This window comes from Gaeumannomyces tritici (genome assembly GCF_000145635.1).
Source record: "Gaeumannomyces tritici R3-111a-1 unplaced genomic scaffold supercont2.5, whole genome shotgun sequence".
In the NCBI taxonomy this organism is placed as follows: domain Eukaryota; kingdom Fungi; phylum Ascomycota; class Sordariomycetes; order Magnaporthales; family Magnaporthaceae; genus Gaeumannomyces; species Gaeumannomyces tritici.
The window spans coordinates 3,667,691-3,689,582 of NW_008804549.1; the positions used below are offsets into that span (position 1 = coordinate 3,667,691).

Here is a 21,892-nt window from a genome sequence, read left to right on the forward strand (position 1 = left end):
TCCACGAGCCCCGCTTGCTTGCGGTTTATGTATATTTGTCTTGGAGTAGAGGCCGTTGCCTCTTTTCTGGGTCTGGGCTTGGGCAGTGGTTTTGTATTCTGCTGGCCGGGCAAGCAGTTGGATGCCGGCGGATGATATGTTTAAGACATTTTCGTGATATTCCAGACACAGGCGGCAATAAAGAGCGTGTAGTTTGTTTCGTTCGTCGCTCCTCTTATACCCCTTGGCACGCCAGTAGAACGGTCCGCAGTTCGGTTGTGTACTGTCGGTCGCCTCTTCTGATACGATTTCCCATATCATTTTCGCACTTCGCACATCTTTCTTCCTGTTGCTCGTTGCAGTCCTCGCATCTCATGCAATGCCCCGTTTCTCATGCCTAGAAAAAGTGCAGGGTTTCAGGTTACGAACGTGTTTGCTGAAGGTACACCGAGCTTGGGGAATTGACAGTGTACAGGTTTAGGTATATCTCAACATCCTTTGATCAAAGCAACCAAGGAAATATGTTATACATGGCCGACTGGGCAGGGAAAGACGAAGAAGCACATTTATGAAAACGACAAGGTGGAGCAAGAAAATATAACCTAAGAATGTGCTCCTGCATCCATCACATATGGCAGACTGTTCCTAGGGTTTGCTCTTCCTAACGCCGTATAACAACTACCCAGAAAACGAAACCAAGAGCGGCAGCGCCATTACGTCCTGTACTGGAAGCATGGGTACGCCGAGTTCTGGCCGAGTCGAGCGTGCCATCTGCAAACAGAAGTGAGCAAGAGGCAGCCACAGAGTCGAGTGTCGTCACCATCGTATTAGACTGTTCGCGCCCCATCCAATCGCTTTACAGCCACCCGGTCATGTCGGGAAATTCAGGAAAGTCGGTGAGGTCAAGCCCTTCCTACAGGCCCCCCTCAACTCCGGAAGGCGTGCCGTCGCCGCCCACGCCATCGCCGGTCCGTGACTCGCTCACGCCATGGAAGGCATCTCCAAAGGCCGAGTCTTCCATGTCCATGTTGAGGTCCAGGTCGTCACCTACTCCAGGGGTTCCGCCAAAGCTCGCCAGCGCATCCCCGCCCCCCTCCACAATGTCTCCGAGGGAGCTGAAGTTGTCTGGTGTGCCCATCGCCGAGCCAGGCTTACTAGCACCCAGTCCCTGCATGTTCCCTGCCATCGGCGGCTTTGCCTGCGGCTCCATCCCAGCGCCGACATCACCGCCGGCGGTGGCCCCAGGAACCGCCGGTGATGCGTGGGCGGCCACGGTTCCTGCACCTAGAGGCATCTCGGCGCCCGTGGTCTTGGGGATTACGACCCAATCGCCGCTACCCGTCCCTTGATCAGGGGCGGTAAGGGGTGTGGCTTCCTTGCCAGCGGCCTCACCAGTTGCCGAATTTGCCATGTCCACGTCGTGTGATGCGCTAACCGGGTGCTGCTGGTGTTGCTGACCTGGAGGTGGCGGATGGGGCGAAGGCACCTGGGCGCCAGCCTGCGGGGTACCTGCGTTGGAGTGACCAGCCTGCAGCTGTGGTTGCGGCGTCGGGAAGTTGTTGACAGGTGTCGATGTCGACGAAGGAAAGCCAGTGTGCATCTGATCCAGCAGCCCGGCTGCTGTGCCTCCCATATCGATGTCCGAGTCGCCTACCATGATGCCGCTGTTCTGTGAGCCAGCATGTGACGGGTGCCGCGACATGGACGATGCAGTTGCTGGGTCAGCCAGTAGGGGGTCAAGCAGCGGCTGCGAAGCAGGCTCGACCCTCGGTGGCTCCACCACTGGCTCCTGGTAGCCGCCGGCCTGGACCCGCAGCACATCCTGCACCTCGACTGGTTTGCGGCCGACGGTGGTTTCGACAGTGGCCGCGACCTCGTCCGGATCTTTTCTGCGACCGCCGGCACGCCCGCCATCCTCTGTCCCGTCAAGCCTGCCCTCAAGGCGCCAGAACTCGGACGAGTTGTCGGATGGACCGCGTAGCTCCCTCTCGGCGCGCGTGAACAAGCGCCCCTTTTCTATCTCGGCCAGAGTCTTGGCGTGTTCTGCCTCCATGCGCTTCATCTCAGCCTGGGTAGCCTCGATCCTCTCGTCCACCCGCTTCCTAAATTCGTCGGCGAGATCCTTGTCAAGCCGGCCAACGTACGCCTTTTTGGGCACCTCCTTTTCGGCCTTCTCCCCCTGGGCCTCGAAAACTCCTTGGGTCACCGACGCAAGCTCGCCCTTGAGACCCAACCCTAGGTCCGGCAGTTCGATCTGGCTCATCCTATACGGTGACGCAAACACTTCCTCCATCCACTCGTGGTTCTGCGTATACCTCGCAACGCTGACATCGCGCGGCGTCACATGATCGAACATATCACCACGCGAAGTATCCTCGTCATCCTCAAACTCCAAGAGCGACGCGCCCGGGCCACCCATAGCGTGCTGTTGTTGGGCATGCTGGTGCTGCTGTTGTTGGTGCTGCTGTTGGTGCTGCTGCTGCTGCTGCTGCTGCTGCGCAGCGTGGCTACGGGCGCCTCGCTTGGAAGGAGGACCAGGTGGATAGGCCACATTCTGGGGCACGGGGGGTCGCTGGACGGAGTGCGGGTCCGGAAACATGCGCGGGAGCGGGATCTGGGGGTAGTTGGCGCGGTCGTTCAGCATGAAGCTCTTGCGCACAATCTGGCCAGCACGCTGCAGCTGCATCCGGAAGTTCAGGATGCTGTGCGTGCGGGGGTCGACCTGGATCGCGTTGGCCGGGATGTGGTCTTGCGGCTCGCTGGGGCCGTAATGGACGATGAAAAGGCTCGGGTCAATCTGGTGAGGAGGCATGTTCGGGTTGGGCGTCTTGCCCAGCACCAATCGGTAGCGGCGACGCGAGTGCATCGTGTACGGCTCGGCCATGGGCTTGAAGCCGGCCTTTTGGTGGTATGTCTCTAGCATCTTTAACGTCGCGAGCCATGTTAGCCACAACCAGTGGATATCAGTAGCCCGGCCAGCTTTCCGAAGGGACGGCGAGTAGTATCACATACCAAGCCATTGCCGAGATCGTGGCAGTACGCCATTTCGGGGCCACTCCAGATATAGCCGTCGCTCGCAAACTCCGTGTTCAGGCGCTGGAGCGGCTGCCAGGCGCAAAACACGAAGCCATCGGGGGGAGTGTCCAGGTAGGTCCACGAGAAGGGCGCGACATCGCGAGAGATCCTTGGGGCGGCCAGTAGCCACTCCGTCACCCTCTGGGGCTCGATCCTCTGCAGAGAGGGGTACCTGTGTGTGCTGATGAGATGCACATGGGGCAGCTACGGCGCGGTCCATCGCGTTAGCGCTCCGAGTCTCGCCTCATCAAAGAGATGTCGCATTGTCGCAAAGCTGTCGAGTCCCACGCGCCACGAGGCTCACTCACCAATTGATCGTGCACGCCCTGGCTTGGGGGTGGCGGGTCCATCTTGCCAGATAGACCAGAGGGCCGGCGATCTTGTTGATGATTTTGGCGCTGATCGAACGTGGATGGTCTCCTGTGGATGCGGGTGTGCCGATGCGCTGGCTGGTTTGGCTTGCTTGCTCTTCTCTCAATCGGCCTGTCGCGATAATCCGGCACTCGTTCGCGAGCTCTGAATTTCCTCCCGGCGCGTTCTGGAAAGTGGAGCTTACGAGAAGTGGCGCAGGGAAACTGCCAATGTGGCGGCCAGTGATTACATAACCGAACACTTCCTGGGCCAACAACTCCCCCAACGTCTAATGGATTTTACCTCCAGTTCAATTGCCGCCAGGCTTCCCCGGGCCTTTGAGAAGAAAGCCGTCACCGCCAACAACACATTCACTGAAGATCACCCTTGCGACTTGACGCGACATCCTCTTCCGAGTCAGGATGAACTGATTTGGCCGGCGATGCGCTGGGGCCGAGTCGTTGCCTCTGGCCCAGTTCAGCTCACGGTCATGGATGAATCGGAACAGAGTAGACTTTTGAACGGGGAACGTTTCATTCATTCTAATTTATCATGGTCAACTCCTCCTTGATTTACATGCAGAGAATCTTTGTTTCGAGTTGTTTAGGCCGAGTATGTGCTGGCAGAGACGTTGCCGCCACGTCCAGTCCAGTTCACGTGAATGTCCTGGCCCTCAGGGTACTTGGCGCTCGCAAACTCGGGCTTGATGCGGAAAGTGTGGGCGCCGAAGTAGTCACGCTGGGCCTGCAGCAGGTTCGCAGGCAGGTCCTTAGTCCGGTAGCCGTCAAACCATGAGAGGGCGGTGGAGAATGCGGGGGTGGGGATTCCGAGGAGAGCAGCCTTCGAGACCACGTCCCTCCAGCCGGGTTGAGCGGTGTGAATGGCCTTGTTGAAGAAGTCGTCGAATAGCAGGTTCTCCAGGTCGGGGTTGTTTCGGTAAGCCGCCGTGATGTCCTTCAGGAAGACGGACCGGATGATGCAGCCACCGCGCCACATGAGGGCGATCGAGGGCTTGTTGAGCTTCCATCCGTACTCCCGTGCGGCCTACGGACAGATTTGTTAGACAGTGCATCAGGAACAGTGATATCAAGGAAGGATGCTGTGCATCATGAACACGTACCTCCTGCATCAGCTGGAAGCCCTGGGCGTAAGAGATAATCTTGGAGGCGTAAAGGGCCTGCTCGAGGTCCTTGATGAACTGGTCCTTGTCGCCCTCGAAGCTGTTGGCCCGGCCAACGTACTCCAGCCTCTGCGACGCCTTGACACGCTCATCCTTGATTCCGGACAGGCAGCGACCCAGGACAGCCTCGGCAATCAGGGTGACGGGCATGCCAAGGTCCAGGGCGTTTATGGCGGTCCACTTTCCGGTTCCTTTCTGGCCGGCCTTGTCGAGGATCTTCTCAACCAGGGGGGTGCCGTCCTCGTCGTTGTAGTACATGATGTCCTTGGTGATGTCGATCAGGAACGAGTCGAGCACGCCCTTGTTCCACTCGGTGAAGATGTCGCCGATCTCCTTGTTGGACAGTCCCAGACCGCGCTTCATGATGTCGTAGGCCTGTTGGGAGAGAAAAGTCAGCTACACCGTCCCTGCTTGGCCTACCCAGGCCCTTGCGCGGGGCCGGCATCTTTACGGAAGTAGAGAAACGAACCTCGCAGATCAGCTGCATGTCACCGTACTCGATACCGTTGTGCACCATCTTGACGTAGTGGCCAGCACCCTCGTCACCAACCCACTCGCAGCAGGGCTCGTTGTCGCTCTTGGCAGACACGCTCTGGAAGATGTCCTTGATGTGGGGCCAGGCAGCCTCGTGGCCACCGGGCATCAGCGAGGGGCCATAGCGGGCACCCTCCTCACCTCCCGAGACACCAGAGCCGACGAAGGAGAAGCCCTTGCTGGCCAGGTACTTGGTCCTGCGGTTGGAGTCGGGGAAGTGCGAGTTGCCACCATCAATAATGATGTCACCACGCTCCAGGAGCGGGATCAGGGTCTCGATCCAGTCGTCGACGGCCTTGCCGGCCTGGACGAGGAGCATGACACGGCGGGGCTTCTTGAGCTTGGAGACGAACTCCTCGGTCGAGCGGGCGCCGACAACCGACTTGCCCTTGGCCTCGTTCGCCAGGAACGCGTCGACCTTGGAGACGGTACGGTTGAAGGCGCAGATGGTGAAGCCGTGGTCCGCCATGTTCAGAATCAGGTTCTGGCCCCTGCAAACGGCAAACGAAGTGCCGAGTCAGCCGAGAAGCCGAGCGAGCCGCCCGGAGAGCCACGGGGGCTTCAGGCAAGGGAGGAAGCGGGCGGTTGGAGAGAGCCCGGAGCATGCGGGAGCGGGAGGAAAACTTACATGACGGCCAGGCCGATGAGGCCGAGATCAGCACTTCCGGCATTGTCAGCATTGCTTGTCCTTTCAGTCGAGGATGGCGATGATGTCAGGGGCGGAAAGGCCTTGCTCAGGTTGGCGAGGCGAGCGCTGCGAGCACTCAGCACCGGGCACAAGGCGAAACGAGGTCGAATGTCGACTGGAGGCAAACCTGGGCAGCAAGGGAAGGGGGATACAGGCGCGGTGAAAGATCCGGAGGCGCGAGCAGAGCACGGCGGAGAGCCGAAATACCTCACGGAGACGGCGGGGTGGACAAGGTGGGGTTGGTGGACTTACACGGCTCCAGACATGATTGCGCTGGATGGGAGTTGGGAGGGTTGGTGGTGAGAAGGTATGCAATGGGGAGCTGCCGTCGAAGGGGTCGTGCGTGGACCAGACACGGAGGAGAAGCCTTTGTTCTTATACCGAGAGGCGTCGGTGGAGATGTTTGTTGGGGTGGAAGAGAACAGGTTTGGGAGGCGCCTGTGTCGGCGTAAAAAGGCGGGTGGGTAAGTTTCGATGAATTGTAGAATTTGGGGCGTAGCGGGGCAAGGACGGCTTACTCACTCGCCCACTCACGGCAGGGCAGGGGAGCACTGGCCCACGCGTCAAACGGCAGGCGCTTGTCCGGTGTCCTGCAGGCCGCTACGGTGGTTGTGTTGTGCGGTCCTGACAGCCTGTTCCGCCCTCGCTCACCGCACTGCCCGGAGATAGCTCTGGCTGCAGCTCTGCAGGTGTAGTATCCAATGGCGCGGGGACTAGATATCATCCATAGAACACGATGAAAGCTTGCTACGGCAGCCAAGGAGCTCCTTCCCCGGTCATGAGTGCTCAAGCTAGGTACTCGTCTGCCCATCCTCAATTGCCTGTCCTCTCTGATGCCGCCTGCAATTCTCCCGCCAAAGACCAGCAGTCTCCCCTTGGTCGCAAAATCCCGCGGACCTTGGGTCACCTCTCCGGAGACGACACCCCCACCACATCCGAGCATCCCGCCGGTTCGTGGATGGAGGGTGTCTTTGTTTGGAGCTGCCCCATTGGAGCACAGGGGACCCAAGACCCGGCCCGGCCCTGTCGGGTTTGGGGCGTCTCGATTGTGCAAATCCCCTCGTCATCCCTGCGTATACGGATAACCCGGGCTAGTCCAGCCCAGCCGTGCTGTTGGAGAGCCCGTGATGTGCACAACCCCGAATGATGCAGAAGCGCAACGGCCAAGCCATGAGCCACCTGGTCGATACGATGCGTCTTCCGTCCGGCTGCCTGTGTACATGTCTTGTACGCCGCCTGGTCGGCTATTAGTGGCTAAAGTAGGGGACACTGGCCTGGTTTGCCGTGTGCCTGCGCTCTTTTCTGCCGGCGGCGGCCGTGCATGAAGAAGGGGTCCGGGGAGAAGCATACCGGACCAGTGATATCACCACGTTTCTTGACTAGGATACCAAGTCGTCAGAGAGATGCAATCTCTCCACTCTTCCCGAGCAGAGGGAGAACGTTGACGTCGGCCACCGACCGGGGTCATTAGGGGGTACAGTGCTCGCATAGTGTATTACAGTGCTTTCGACTTTTTTTTTTCTCATAAGCTAATGGGATAAATTAACCGTTGTATTTGCTTTCCCAGCCGGCCAGCGCGTTTAATCCCAATATTTTTTACATCCTTTGCATTTTGGGTATTTTGCGGAAAGGAAAAAGGAAAAGGACGCTGAAGCGCAAGAAAAAAAAAGGTTGAAAGCACTGTAGTACACTATGTGGGCACTGTACCCCGTAATAACCCCCGGTCGGTGGGCCGGCTTTAACGTTCTGTGCCCCTACAGATGGTACCGAACATTTGTTTCAGCGCCTCACGATAGAACCCATGTCCATCCTCGCCGGGCTCTATTCGCAACAAAAGTCCAGACTGGCGGGTGTTCCAGTCCCTGGGCGGACTTCTCAGCAATCCACGGTCCCACTTAGGCGGCCTGGGACTGCTGAGCAACGGCCGCATCGTAGTGCGTCCGCGGCCTCAGCGGCTCCATCCAACGTGGTAGCCAAACGAATCTAGACGCTCACAGCTCGTCGCCTTTGCCAATTGGTAGTGCTTATCTTGCCTGGACTAATAGCTGACAAAAGCAATACCAAAAAGCAAAGCCACCAACGAATGCATCTGCATGGAGAATAGAGAACGCTCCGCGCACTCGCAAAAAATGAAGCTCTCTTGAGTGGACAGGCTTGGTGATGATGTTGTGAGTCATGTAACTCGCAACACCTGTCAGACCTCAAATGCGTGAGGCGTAGCACAGCAAAAAATTACTGCCAGACATTACAAATACAATTGATATCCCTCACTAACCCGTCGTACCTCCTACGCGAGCATTGCTACGCCAACCAGACAAGTTTTGGTAGGAGTCGAAACGGCATTTCCGTGGCGAGGCTGCCAGAAATTGCCGCACTTGGTCCGCTTTTCTCGCCCCGTTGCCACTGTAAGTTGGCGTCACCGCCTGGTGGACGGACCGTCCTCCCTGCCGTGAGTCACTGGAGTCGCCAAGTGCATGTGCTGCATGTCGAGGAAGTGGTTGACCGTGACCGGACCTTTACCAGACTCCGAGGCTCAAATTCGCTCCCAAGTGACCTACGCTGCGCTCGATCGGCCCGAACCGGAGCTCGCAGGGCCGGACTCCGCTATGCTCTTCGGGATTCTTGTCCGGATTCATCGTCGGAGTAATGCCACTTGATTACCGCATAAAAGGCCTGGATGTAAAGCTTCACGGGACTATTGTGATTCGAAACTCGAAGTAAGATGCGAAAATATGGCATCTAACTTTTTCTAACTTTTTTTTCTGACTGAATCTACCCACTGAGGAATTCTATCCCCTCGCGCAAGGCGACATGTGAGCGATACGGAAGCCACACATATCGACTGGGAATCCCACAATCTCTCGGCTCTCTAAGCAGGCCTTTTTGTCGCACTCGGCCTCGGGGTTGATGTGGACGCAGGGCAGGGCGGAGGTGAGAGAGGCCACGGCTTACAATCAGCGAAACAGCTGACGAAGGCAATGGCGGTATCAGGTCGTCAGTAAATTACTATGTTGTACGCGCGAACGCCGATACAAGAACGAGGAAAGCAGATGCTGTCTTGGTCCTGAACTCACCCTCCATACTTCTGCCCGCAGGCGTTGACGGCGTCGACGCAGACCGTCCGCGTCCGGCAGTCATCCTTGGGTGGGAGGCTGGTGGGAATGGGAGCCCGAGTGATGGTCTTGGCCGTCGTTGATGCACAGGCGGGCGCGACTGGGGCGAGGGCGGGATTGCAAATGTCGTAACATCTGCGAGTGTGCTCTTGTATCAGAAGGGCTGGCGACTGTCTCCCCTGCGCCTCGATGGCAAAGGTACTTTGGCACAAACTCACCCGCCGTATCTGACGCCGCAGCCGTTCATTCCGCTGACGCATTTGGTGAGCGGCCGGCACGGGGGCGTGTGCTTCGGGCCGGTGGTGGAAGAGGTGGCCCGCCCTGTGATGGTCGGCGACGTCTTTGGAGCCCGCGAGCACGGCGCGGTGGGTGCCTGGGGCTTCATCCACGGCTTGCAGATGTCATAACACCTAGAATGTTGCTCGGTGGTAGATTCGAGCAAGTCAGCACTTGTCTCTTGTGTAGAGACGAGAAACCGACCAAGGGTGCTCAGGGACTCTCACCCGCCCCAGCGGTTGTCGCAGTCATCAATCCCGTCTATGCAGAGGAAGGCTGGCGCGCAGAGTGTGGTCGTAGTAGTGGGCTCAACGGTCGAAGTGGGCACTTTCGTGACGGAGCTGGACTTCGTCGATGTCGCAAGGCTGCATGGCGGCGCCGTCGGCCGGAGGTGCGGCTTGCATGTATCGTAGCAGCTGATGTGGATGATGAGATTCATCAGTTACGCGTCTGACAGGCAGCACATAGCCGGTGTCATGCACAAAATTCCAACTTACTCTCCCCATCGAACACCGCACTCGTTCAGCCCGTCGACGCAGAGGATTCGTTCCTTGCATGGACCCGATGATTCGGCAGCCGGGGCAGAGGTCGCAACTCCGACAAGGCCCAACAAGAGGACCTGGGAGGCTTTGGACAGTAGCATTTTTCTAGGGCTTCCTTTGCAAGGCGAGTCCTTCAGTTCGTGCTCGCGTTGAGGGGAACACTGGTCTTGGTTTCGAGCTCGGATAGCAAGCAGATATTGCCTGCCGGAGCCAGGTTGGTAGTGCTCTGCCTGGCCTTTCGTTAGCATCACGAATGCTTTCAGAAGATGTGGATGAAATCCCTACCACAAGCTGTAGGTTGGACAAAGGTGGTTGAAATAGGGCTTGAAGGTTATCAATCCTGACGGCTGGCCCCGCTGCCCTGTGGCACATCATTCAACCCCTGGGCGGTGACTGGGGGCTCTTTTATACTACGGCTTCTGGAGAAAGCATGACGACGGTGTATTGCGAACTCCGCATCTATCCATTCCGGGGTCTACGATCGGGTGCGCAAGGATTATAACAGCCGCTATCACCTTGAGCCGGCTGGAAGGGAAAGCAGATGCGATTTGAACTCGAAAACGTCCACGCTTGCCGAGACGACCGCTGGCATAGAGTGTTCGGGGAAGTGAAATCAAGGAAGACCATGCCCGCGCTTTGCAAGATTTGAAGCTATGTAACCCAACTACCATCATCATGCTGGGACGCCTGCCCGTAATTGTTGTCTGTAAAACTGGCGCTCGTTCGGCCAGAGGAGAGTTTCCAAGTCAAAGTTTGGAAACGGAAGATGTGGACGTAAGATCCTATTGGAAGAAGGCCCGGAAAAGGAAACACTGGGCGCAGGGATAGAGCTCAGGGGTTGACAGAATGGAGAAAAAGGAAAGACGAAGACCGACGTCTGCCAAGGCCGGTCTGCACTAACGGATAAAGACTTATAGGACGTGACTGCCATGGTTCGAGTATTCCTGGAAATGCTGATCGAATACGACGAGCTATTTTTATGGCGAGATAAGCTTGCTGAATCCCCGGTTTTAGGGTAGCCTCCATTCCTCTCCGCATCCAGGAAGGTCGCGCCGTTCCCCGACAGGCTGGCTGTATACTATGAAAAACGAAGAGGCTGAAGGTACGCGGTGCTGCTCAGCCCGTGGTAGTTTGATGGGACGCATCACCAGCACAGAGATATAATGCTGCCTATTTGGGCACCGAGGCTGCGCGTCCTCAGACATACCAACAGGCTGATTCGACGGATGACGATATTCACCTACCTATCCGACGCCACGGAGGGAACCTGGACGGGAAGAAAGGGAAGAGTGGCATGTAAGCGGCTTGGTTGGGGAAGCATTGGATCCAGCTGTCTTGGATGGCGCGATTATCTTAATTGTCCCTGCAGGAAGGGCTACCAGTCAAACACATATGCAATCCCAGCACCCGAGCAGTTTGTCTTTAGAACGAGATACACGGCGCTCCATAGGACGCGCGCCGGCTGTACCAGTGTTGCCAGGAAGTCTGCGTTGTATCTGACACCGCTTTAAAAACTAGCATGGCGGGAGGCAAGACTCCTTTTAGATTTTTTGTAGCAGTGAAATTTCCATCCTGTCCCCTTCCTATCCCTTTCAAGGCAGAATGTCGCCCGTGGGTATAAAACATGTGCAAGAATGCAACTTCAGCAGGCAATCTCGGCAGAATAGATCATGTCCCCCGGGTTCTTCGAGGGGGGTAGCATCTCATGAGCAGCCAAGGGTCGGTGAGGGAAGTTAATCAAGACGAGAGCCGATCTCTACGGCTGCCATCGGCTCTAGCGGGAGAGGCAGCGTTGGGCGCCTCGCGGTCATCACATTCCGCGGCATGCTCCCAAAAATAGGTCGCCGGTTTATAGATCTGTCGAATGCCAGGCTTTGAACTGCACGGAGACTTCAACGATGGCAGCCCGCAATGGTCCTTCCCGGCTCCAATACCTGCACTGTTGCCATGGAAGTGGAAGCTTGGCCATTTGGACGAAATTGCGGTGGCGCTCGCACCTTCCACGAGCCTGGAAAAAGTCGCGTTGCTGTGATGAAAGGGCATGCGGTCATGGAGGCGCAGCCGCGCGGGAACGGCCTCCTATTGGAGAGATGACCCGATACGGCAGAAAAGCAGGACAAGAATCTGACAAGCCTGTGTTCTAGAAGCCCCCGGCTCAAGTCCACGCCCGTGTGTTTCCTGCAGCGGCGGCCCGGGGGTGGATGCTGGCGTCTGCGCCGAACTGCCGCTACGTGGCGTTACCTGATGATGGCCTTCCCCGGGCCCGTAAGTCCGTACCTCTGCAGGAGCTTGGATTGGGCGCGGTATATTAGGTTCCATCCCCTTCGTTGCTGCCTCGGTATAACTCTCTTTATATCCTTCTCTGCTTTCACCATCTTGGTGCCACCTTCCTAACCTCCGTCCGGAGTCTGTTGGATGCACCGCCGGGCCCGTAGGGAAGAAGGAAGGAAAGAAAATCGGGTTTAATTTTAGACATGACATCTCCCGCTCGGAGGACAGGTCAAAACATTTCCCTTTCACTCAACGGACTCTCAGCATTTTCCCGACTGGAATGCACGTAGCCTTGGACGGGCGGCGGATATATTCGATTAAGGCTGGGCTTTTTAATATCCGCCATATTGCCAAGCCACCTCCACATGTACACACCACCAATCCCGGAAGGCTTTGGGGTAAAAGTGTTTCTCTCCAAAAGCTCGAAGGGATTGACCAGAGCCATGAGGGACCCAAGCCTTGGAGCGGGCGTCGTTCCACTCATAATACCACGTTCATGTTGCGTGGTGTTGACATCGAAAGAGCAACCCCATGACGGTGGGTAATGTCAGCCAAGACGGCGGGAATGGGGGACAAGGAAGAGGCGAATGTCGAACAGGAAAAAGTGAAGAGGCAAATATATCGAGACAGAAAAAAGATAAAACCTGACAGCATCCCCATGACATGAAGGTCAAAGGAAGAGGAGAGAAAAAACAAGTTCCCTCCTAGTGCTAAGAGATCATCAGAGTTGCCCCGAGACATACAACTATCATTGGCCTAACACCTTGAAGAATTCGAATCAGCACCAAGCACTTGAAACCTCGCCATTTCTATAAGCCAGCAAACATGAGGTGGCTTTCCAGTTTCGTGGTGGCACTCGTCGCGACGGCGGCTTCGGCAGCCCCTGTTGCGCAATCCGACGACAGCCTCGCGATCTACAAACTCAAGATCGCCGCGTAAGTACACACCTAGCTGTCATCGTGTCTGACCGAGATGATCACTAGTTGCTCTTGTCGCCTAGGCGTGCGAAAGACACACACACACGCTGACAAACCGTACAAAACACCAGGCACCCAAACACCTTCCTGGACGGAAAGTACCTCTCGGTGCGCGGCGACAAGGTCGGGGTCTGGAACGACAACGACCCTCTCAGCGTCTACACGAGCCCCAGCCCCAGCCAGGGCGGGCTGGTGCAGCTGCACAAGTGGCCGGCTGGCGTCGTCGACTCGGTGCTGGGCCTCGTCGGCACGGGCGGGCTCACGACGCTGACCGAGATCAGCAGCCCAGACTCGATCACGTACCCGGTCGGCACCGTGGCCGACTGGAAGTCGTGGGCCCTGATCCAGGGGCCCGCCGCCGGCGCTGCGAACAAGCGCGCCGCCGAGCCCAAGAACCTGCTCGACTACGCCGGGTCGAGGACCGGCCGCTGGGCCGCATTCCCCAGGGCCAACAAGGAGTGGGTTGTGACCTGGCTCGAAGGTGAGTTTTGAGCGCACTTCTTGGGAGCCTGCCTACCTATCCCTGGGTGTAAAACAGGCAAAGACCCAGATTGGCTAACTTTTGCTATAGGAACCACGTATGTCCCGGAGAACTACATGGCCGTGGATGTAGTTTATGAGCCGGTGAATGCTTGAGTTGAAGAAGCACACGCGAGGGCCAAGTTGACCGATCCCGCCCGTTTTCTCAATTCTATAGTGTGTCTATTGGTCGGATGTGGTATCTTTTGGAGCTGGGTTCATCCTGAAAAGTTGGTCGAGGGCTGGGTCGAAAGCAGATTTTGGCTGGTCCTATGTCATACTCTGCCGCGGAAAATGGGGTAGCAGCGTGGAGATGTTCTTGTTTTTTTCGTTCTCGTTCTCGTGTTGTATCTCATATCTCCATCTTTTGGATAGAGTATGATTTTAAAATGGTGTGTTGCATGTTCTGTCCAAAAGAATAACCACGCCACTGTAAGGCCAAAATGTGGTGAGAATCCACAACCATGGCATGTTCGCACACCCAGGCTGCTAATTGCGTGTTATTGAAGACATACAAGTCCACAGAATATCTTCATGTTGATTGTTCAATCTGTCATGTACGGAATGGGAAATCCAGTCGCAAGGATAGGGGCTCAAAAGATGATTCCAGCCTCAGAGTAATATAAGCAAAGGAACGCGATCGTTTTGGTGATGAGAAACAAAATCAATTCCCTGTCACCAAGCCAAGCCAAGCCACGCCATGCGACAATGACATAATTCGGGGCAATCGGCGCTAAAAAAATCCACCATCAGCAGACCGCGGCATGGGCTGCAATTGGGTGGTCCCGTCGGGAAGATACCCATCGTCAGTGCGATGCGCACGACAAGCGCGACAACAGATTCGGCCCATGTTGTTGGATTGCCATCTCGTCAGCATATCCTTCTTCTTGGCACAACAGTTCGAGATGTTGCTGCCGCTCGCCTCTTCCAGAGTCTAGGCTGTTTGATCTGCCGAAGAACGGTCTGGTTCCTGCAGTGTAAGGGAGTAGAAGGAAGTTACACTCGGCTGCTGACGGCTCCTTTTTTTCCCCTTCATAATTTTTGTTGAGCCGGCACGGACTTGCAGGTCGGAGAAGCATGGCAGCTATAGTGAGGGGCCTCCTGGTCACAACAGGCCGACCATTCGCATTATGTATATACATACCTACCCCTCCCTCCCTCCCTTTGCTCTGGTCTTGGCCGCACATCTCGAGGGTAGCTGACAGTTTCGGCCACGAGTGCCGCCGGTCCAGGTTGCGCAAACTCGGCCCCGACACGTTTCATTTCCCCGTGGGTCTCGGCCTCGCCCACCCCAAAACGCGCTCTGACGAGCAGGCGATGGTCCTCGAACGCGACCCCTCCGCCACAGACCCCGGCACAACACCAGACAGCGACGGCGCCGGCGCCCTCGCAAGAACCGGCGCAGCCCCCAATGACCTTCTCGTATAGCGTGGCGGCCTCGTACATCGGCAAGGACCGGCCCTACAACCCGGCCACTCACGTCTTCCACTTCAACCCGCACAACCGCATCCTGCCCGACCAGGCGCGCAACAAGCGGCTGCGGCCCGAGAGCGGCCAGGACGCCTTCTTCGTGTCACGCGTCGGCGACACGGACGGCGTGGCCCTAGGCGTCGCCGACGGCGTGGGCGGCTGGATGGACTCGGGCGTCGACCCGGCCGACTTCTCCCACGGCCTGTGCGGCAACATGGCCAGCTTCGCCTACTCGTACCGCGCCCCCAAACCGACCGAATCCCCCCAAAAGCCCCAGGCGGCGCAGGCGCAGGCGCTCACGCCGCGCCGCTTGATGCAGCTGGGCTACGACGCCCTGTGTGCCGACGGCTCCATCCCCGCGGGCGGCTCGACGGCCGTGGTCGGCACGCTCAGCCCGGACGGCACGCTCGAGGTGGCGAACCTGGGCGACAGCGGGTTCGTGCAGCTGCGCGCCAACGCGGTGCACGCGGCGTCGGCGCCGCAGATCCACGCCTTCAACACGCCCTTCCAGCTGTCGGTGGTGCCGCCGAGCATCATGGCGCGCATGGCCGTCTTTGGCGGCGCCCAGCTGAGCGACATGCCGCGCGACGCCGAGGTGACGCGACATAGATTACGGCACGGAGACGTTCTCGTGTTCGCCTCGGACGGCGTCTGGGACAACTTGTTCAACCAGGACATCCTGCGCGTCGTCTGCCGCGCCATGGCCGCCGTGGGCGCCTGGGAGGCCACCGAGCAGGGCACCCGCGTCAGGCCCGACCTGTCGGCGCTCACCGTCCCCGCGGCGGCGGCCGAGGGCGCCGCCGAACCATCAGCCACCACGCTGCAGAGCCTCCTCGCCACCCAGATCACGGCCGCGGCCAAGGCGGCCAGCGTCAACACCAAGCTCGACGGGCCGTTCGCCAAGGAGGTCAAGAAGTACTACCCGCGCGAGACGTGGAGGGGAGGCAAGATCGACGACATATGCGTCGTGGTTGTCGTCGTGTCGGAGACCTCGGGCAGCGACTTGGCCGAAAGTACCGCGCCGAAGCTGAAGAGCCGCCTTTGAGACGATGGGCAGGATTATATGCGTCAAAACACTGATGCTACCGAGCTGCTGGTCGCTGTTTGAAACATTCCAACTTTGTTCTGGGACATACGGGGTAGGGCTGCCCCAACCCTTGTGGGGATCGGCAGTGCTAAGAGCCACGACCTCGCACACCTGCTATCTAGGTATCTGGGTAGTTTCTACCTACCCAGCTACACTCCATTTCTCGGCGTTCTTGGCTGGAAAATCCGGGGGGACTCTATCTTAGGTTTTCCCTTTGCGGCCTCATGGGAACTGGTTCTATGGGCAAAGATCTGTTATCAGGGGAGCGAAAGAGGGAACATATATCATATACACTTGCATATACAGGGGGCCAACCCATCTTGGCCCAGGTCGGAGTTTTCCCAACCAGGATGTCGATGGCTTGCACATCATCACCCAGTTTGTCTTGATTCCATGGAAGCCCAACTGCCGCTAGAACCCAGGACCTTCGCCCCACCTCGATCCCACCAATGGGACTAGCCGCGTCCTGTGACTCTGGTTGGCTGGATGATATCCGGGGATCTCAACCTCTGTATATCCGTCCAGGTTTTTTTTTTTATCGCACACAGCCATCAGCGCTTTATTTCCGAGTTATATCTCCTCCTTCAGTGGCCTCTACCAGCCAGGCCGAAGGCCAAGATGCACGTGCCGTACACACACACACACACACACACGCCTCCCTGACCCCCAGCAGCTAGCCCCTCGTTGCAAGCTAGGGCTCCAACGCACCAGATCGAAAAATGCGGACCCAATACGATGCGATGCCAAGCCCTGTGCCTCCGGGGCATTGCAGTCCGCTGTCATGTGGCTGGCCACCCCCTTGTCGAGTTGGTCTAGCGGGCCAGCTAGCCTGGGGAGCATTGACGTGGTGATGGCCGCCAGCCGGGCGCCCATTTTCTGTCTAGCTTGTTCTTTTTTTTTTTTTTGTTCCAGGTGGATTTCCGCCCCCGACTCTGTGGTTTCCGTGCTCAATCCGGCCACTATTTTCTTCGCTCGGCGGGCCTGCGAATCACTGGGAGATGGCTTTCCTGCTTGGCGCTTCCCCCAGGCGGGCCAGGCTCCTGGTCCTCGCCACGGTTCTGGTCCTGACCACCCTGTATCTGGTATTCCACATCAAACAGGATGTCGGGGCGCCTTTTGGCCGCGGTCTCGCCGGTAGCACTGGTCCCCAAACCACGAATAAAGGAGCGGAGGAAGATCTGGGAGTGCCCAAGGTCCCCGCAGCCGCCGTCTCCAACCCCGACCCCGTCACGCCGGTGCCAGCACCGGCCGCCCCCGCACCGACCTGTCTCAAGTTCGAGGAGCTACAGCGGCAGAAGCCGGGCCCCGCGTCGGCGGGGAAGCGCAAGTTCCCGCTCGTGCGCCCGCCGCCGGGGTGCCGGACCTACAACCTGTCGTCTCTCGAGGCGCTGCTGGTCCGCATGAAGACGGTGATCAAGGACCCGGACCTGTACCGGCTCTTCGAGAACAGCTACCCCAACACGCTGGACACCATGATCAAGTGGCGGGGGTTCGCCCGGGAGCAGCTTGGCACTGAGGGGGCCGCCGCCGGGTTCGGCGGGCAGAGCTCGCCCGCGCTGGGGCCCGAGACGGACGAGGAGCTCACGTACGTCATCACGGGCGATATCGACGCCATGTGGCTGCGTGACTCGGCGTCCCAGATCTACTCGTACCTACCGCTCCTCGAGGCCGACAAGGCCCACGACTCCCTGGCCGGGCTCTGGCGGGGGCTCATCAACCTGCAGGCACGCTACATCACCATCTCGCCCTACTGCCACAGCTTCCAGCCGCCGCCCGAGTCCGGGATCCGGCCGACGCACAACGGGGCCTTCCACCAGAACAACCCGCAGCCGCCCTACGACCCGGTCCTCGTGTTCGACTGCAAGTGGGAGCTGGACTCGCTGGCCTCGTTCCTGCGCGTCTCGGCCGCCTACGCGCAGCGCACGGGCGACCTGTCCCTCTTTGGAAAGTACAAGTGGAAGGCCGCCGTGCGCGCGGCGGTGGACGCCTCGGCGGCGATGCAGCTCGGCACCTACGCCGACGACGGCAAGGTGCAAAAGTCGGCCTGGACCTTCACGGGCTGGACCAACCGCGGGAGTGAGACGCTGACGAACGACGGGCTGGGCAACCCGAGCCGCCGCGACGGCATGGTCCGCACCGCCTTCCGGCCCAGCGACGACGCCACCATCTTCCAGTTCCTCGTGCCCGCAAACGTCATGTTCGCCGCCGCGCTCGAGGACGCCGCCCCCATCGCCGACCAGCTGCCGGGCGCCGACAGCAAGGCCCTGGCCGCCGACATGCGCTCGCTCGCAAAGGAGATCTTTGCCGGCTTCGAGGCCGACGCCGTCGTGCCGCACCGCGACTTTGGCGACGTCATCGCCTACGAGGTCGACGGCTTCGGCGGCGCCAACCTGATGGACGACGCAAACGTGCCGTCGCTCCTGTCCATCCCGCTCTTCTTCAACTCCTCGGCTTCCGTCGCCGGTGCTGCCAAGAGCAACTCGCCCTTTAGAGTCCAGCCGCGGGACGAGAAGAATGGGACAAGAAAGAGGTCCAAGCACCAACAGCAGCAGCAACAGCAGCAGCAGCAAAAGACGGAAACGCGCGACTACGCCCAGATCTACCGCAACACCAGAAAGTTCGTCCTCAGCGACGCGAACCCCTACTTCGCCAAGGGGCCCGTCATCTCGGCCGTCGGCGGGCCCCACCTCGGCCCCGGGCGGGCGTGGCCCATGGCGGCCCTGGTGGCGGGCCTGACGGCCTACGAGCCCCTGAGCAGCGACAGGGCCCCCGCCGAGGTGCGGGACGAGGTGGCGGAGCAGCTGAAGATGGTGCTCGACTCGACGGCCGGGTCCGGGGTCGTGCACGAGTCCGTCAACTCGTGGGACGAGCACGTCTGGACGAGGTCCTGGTTCGGCTGGGCCAACGGGCTGTTTGGGGAGCTTATTCTTAGGATAGAAGAACAGGACAAGGGCGGCGCGAATGGGTTGCTTTCAAGAAGCTGGCAGTAGCATGATAGAATAACATGATATTTTGGGTTTAGTCAAGGCCCGTCTTCAGATCAGCTCAAACTCCTTCACGCAATACTCGACCTTTGGGTCCTGGTCGGTCAGCGACTGAGGCTCAGCCCAGCCGACGCGACGGAACACACCTATACTCACTTCGTCCAGGACAAGCACGCCGCCGCCGCTGGGGTTTACCAAAACCCAGCAGTTTCGGTCTCTAGCCCGGTCGACGTCCATGGCGGCGGTATGGCCGACCGGCCAAATTGTACCAACAATTTCACGATCCTCCTTTGCTTCGCATGGAGTGTAGCGTAGCTTCGCAATCGAAGCCCGTATCTTCAGCCTCGCCTTCACTCTTTCCGCCATGAAGTCATCCCTGCCAACATCCACCTCGACGCCCAGGAGCTCGATGCCGCTGTCCTCCCCGGAACGACTGTGGAACTCGACACCTCCATCGACGCTGGCCCAGCTCCAGCTCGGGTAGTTGTCGTCGGGCCTTGTGAGAGCCTCAATGTCTCTGAACCCTGGGGCCTTCCCGTTGGTGAGTTTGACACGGGCCGACCAGAAGAGACTGGACAAAATGTCGTAGCCCCCACCCATAAAGTGACCAGCAATGTAGGAGTATTCTGCCTCGGCAGGACGAACCAACTTTGCCACACCCGCTATCGCGACCAGCTTGTCGCGGCGAAACGTTATGTTGCGGTGGCTGTATTCCTCCACCGCAATGGACCAGCTGCCAGGCCCGGACACATGGAATTTTTTGCGCGCTCTGGTGAAGGCAGGGATTCTATAATTCCTCAACCCATCACTCCTCAACCCGCAGCTGACGCCGGCTGGTCCGCCGCTGTTGTCCTCTGGGCTGGACTCGTAGTTCACGGTCGAGCAGCCGCGACTTTCCTCCAAGGTGAAGGAGCAGCATTCCCAATACAACTGGTCTCGCCCGAAATGCAACACAACCGGGGACAGGAGCCGCTCTTGCATACACCACCCGCGCTTGGTTAGGATGTTGTCCTCCATTGCGTCGCTGAATCCCTGGCGAAAGCAATGGATCGCCATTTTGGGGCTGATTGTCAGGGACTTTTTGGTCCTTGGCACGAGAAACCCAGTGTCAGGTCCTTTCGAGTCCAGAGCAGATATCGTGAGGGTGGAATTGCGGTAGATGGCCGTCATGTGCTCAGCCTCGGCTGCCCAGTCTTTAGGGTCGTCCTGGATGATGCACAGCGAGTCAATCCAGAGATAGCGGAGGCCGGCTAGGCGGGTGACTCGGATGGCATCTTGGAAGTTTTGCGGCATCCGGTCCGCCGACAAGCCATCTTGGTGCGCCGCCAGGGTTTCCGTCGTTGTTCCGAGCGGGACATGCCCGCCCCAGCAGTGACTGAGCGTGGCGTACGGCGCCTTCTCGCCATGACTGATGTAGAGTATAGGCGTGTCATCCGGGAGGTTGCCGATATCGATGACCCTTGTGGGGAGAGCACTTGAGCGGGTGGCAGCACGGCACTTGGGGTGTCGCTCAGAGCAGTCTTTGAGCCAGTAGCGGATTGTGTCAAGGCAGTCCTGCGACGCAGCGCTGTCCGGAACGTCTCGCTCATATAACCGATTGTATGAATAATTGTCGCCTTCCTCCACGGCGTGCAAGTAGGGACGTAGCCAGCTGGTACGGAGGAGGCCATACGACCAGCGAGAATTCTCGTCAAGAAAACCTGCCTGGATACCGGGGGTCGCTGGGTATCCGCCATTCTGGCCATACCACGGGTCCAACGTGAGCTCTGACATCGTTCGCGTCTTGTCCGGTTCGAAGCAGTCGAGAATGAGCCGACAAAGAGAGCAAAACTCGGCGCTTTTGGTGATTTCCTCCGAGGATCCGTAGTGGTGGAAGCGCCACCCATACTCACCCCAGCGACTATCAGGGCCAGCGCGAAGCAAACGGGCTTCCTCGCTCGGTTGCTTAAAATCCCAGGAGGCGATGGTATCAATAAACTCTTTACAGACCCCGCAAAGGGGTGCAAGAGGGAGAGACTTGACATCTGAGGCGCTGGATTCGGCCATATTGCAGATACGCGGATTGACAGGCAAGTAGGTAGGGGAAAGGTGACAACCGGCTGATGGTTAGTGATAGACGGCGTCAGTGTAAATAAACATACAGCGAGGACTCGGGCTACGTCCCCCACACGAGGCCCATGCCCCCGGCACGTAATAATATCCCGAACGGCATCTTCTCGGGCCTTGGCGGGCATGAGGTTTTTGGCACCAAAGCGCTTAAGATGCATGGATGCTGAATGCTGCACATGTGTGGTGATGGATCAATAGCGCCAACACCACTGCGGATCCACCTAGGTGCTGCCCCAACAAAGATAGCCGCAATCCAATAAGGGCCGGGGCTGGGCTGGGGCAGAGTCGCCCAGGCGGGCGGGGGTTGTTGGTGTTTTTTTTTTAGAATTGACGTGGGTCCGCGACGTCTTACTCTGACTTACTACAACCAGCTGTCCAGCCTTCCCACCGCGCCGACCAAAAGCGGCCCAGCAACTTCTACCAGAACCTCCCGTCCCATGAGCAGCCCCCTGACGGACCCAGCATCGAGTATCGCGCAGCATAGGTCTCCAAGCGTAGCCCGACTACCATCGCTTCGCCTAGGTAAATTCCTAGAAGCATTGGGTAATCGCTCTCTCTCTCTATCCCCAGCGAGGTGCCCCTTGGAGATCTCGAGTCCCGCGTTGGCGGTGGCAGAACGCGCATGAGGTGCGCATGGGAAGCCTCTCCATTCCGCACAATTAGTTCACCATCACCACGGTTCACTTCAGGGGATTATCTGTATATGCTGCTTTGGAGAGACTCACACCATGGCCATT

At 58.5% G+C, this 21,892-nt stretch overlaps 8 protein-coding genes across 8 annotated transcripts; 3 read left to right on the forward strand and 5 right to left on the reverse strand.

Annotated features, from left to right (window-relative positions):
* Positions 1-272: 272 nt before the first annotated feature.
* On the reverse strand, positions 273-3,609 carry GGTG_10182 (hypothetical protein). The gene is made up of 3 exons (XM_009228048.1): positions 3,363-3,609; positions 2,992-3,258; positions 273-2,902 (listed from the first exon to the last, which is right to left on the reverse strand). Exons 1-3 carry the CDS (start codon positions 3,402-3,404, stop codon positions 893-895), a joined length of 2,319 nt encoding a protein of 772 aa, XP_009226312.1. The 5' UTR covers positions 3,405-3,609; the 3' UTR covers positions 273-892.
* A 306-nt stretch (positions 3,610-3,915) lies between these two features.
* Positions 3,916-6,295, reverse strand: GGTG_10183 (6-phosphogluconate dehydrogenase). The gene is made up of 5 exons (XM_009228049.1): positions 6,060-6,295; positions 5,748-5,780; positions 5,055-5,610; positions 4,526-4,960; positions 3,916-4,449 (listed from the first exon to the last, which is right to left on the reverse strand). Exons 1-5 carry the CDS (start codon positions 6,071-6,073, stop codon positions 4,009-4,011), a joined length of 1,479 nt encoding a protein of 492 aa, XP_009226313.1. The 5' UTR covers positions 6,074-6,295; the 3' UTR covers positions 3,916-4,008.
* Positions 6,296-8,492: 2,197 nt separating this feature from the next.
* GGTG_10184 (hypothetical protein) lies at positions 8,493-9,636 on the reverse strand (the record flags this gene model as incomplete). Its single annotated transcript, XM_009228050.1, has 4 exons — positions 8,493-8,773; positions 8,882-9,055; positions 9,139-9,330; positions 9,424-9,636. Coding segments are annotated over 4 exons (676 nt in total), but the record flags the coding sequence as incomplete, so codon positions are not given.
* A 1,839-nt stretch (positions 9,637-11,475) lies between these two features.
* On the reverse strand, positions 11,476-12,113 carry GGTG_10185 (hypothetical protein; the record flags this gene model as incomplete). Its single annotated transcript, XM_009228051.1, has 2 exons — positions 11,476-11,617; positions 12,016-12,113. 2 exons carry the CDS (start codon positions 12,111-12,113, stop codon positions 11,476-11,478), a joined length of 240 nt encoding a protein of 79 aa, XP_009226315.1.
* Positions 12,114-12,522: 409 nt separating this feature from the next.
* Positions 12,523-14,028, forward strand: GGTG_10186 (hypothetical protein). Its single transcript, XM_009228052.1, has 3 exons — positions 12,523-12,944; positions 13,058-13,467; positions 13,558-14,028. Exons 1-3 carry the CDS (start codon positions 12,835-12,837, stop codon positions 13,620-13,622), a joined length of 585 nt encoding a protein of 194 aa, XP_009226316.1. The 5' UTR covers positions 12,523-12,834; the 3' UTR covers positions 13,623-14,028.
* Positions 14,029-14,088: 60 nt separating this feature from the next.
* Positions 14,089-16,631, forward strand: GGTG_10187 (hypothetical protein). Its single transcript, XM_009228053.1, has 2 exons — positions 14,089-14,637; positions 14,738-16,631. The coding sequence occupies exons 1-2, from the start codon at positions 14,583-14,585 to the stop codon at positions 16,018-16,020; spliced, it is 1,338 nt and encodes a 445-aa protein (XP_009226317.1). The 5' UTR covers positions 14,089-14,582; the 3' UTR covers positions 16,021-16,631.
* A 429-nt stretch (positions 16,632-17,060) lies between these two features.
* Positions 17,061-19,052, forward strand: GGTG_10188 (hypothetical protein; the record flags this gene model as incomplete). The annotated part of the gene is made up of 1 exon (XM_009228054.1): positions 17,061-19,052. One exon carries the CDS (start codon positions 17,061-17,063, stop codon positions 19,050-19,052), a length of 1,992 nt encoding a protein of 663 aa, XP_009226318.1.
* GGTG_10189 (hypothetical protein) lies at positions 19,016-21,301 on the reverse strand. Its single transcript, XM_009228055.1, has one exon. The coding sequence runs from the start codon at positions 21,090-21,092 to the stop codon at positions 19,098-19,100; it is 1,995 nt and encodes a 664-aa protein (XP_009226319.1). The 5' UTR covers positions 21,093-21,301; the 3' UTR covers positions 19,016-19,097.
* Positions 21,302-21,892: the final 591 nt, after the last annotated feature.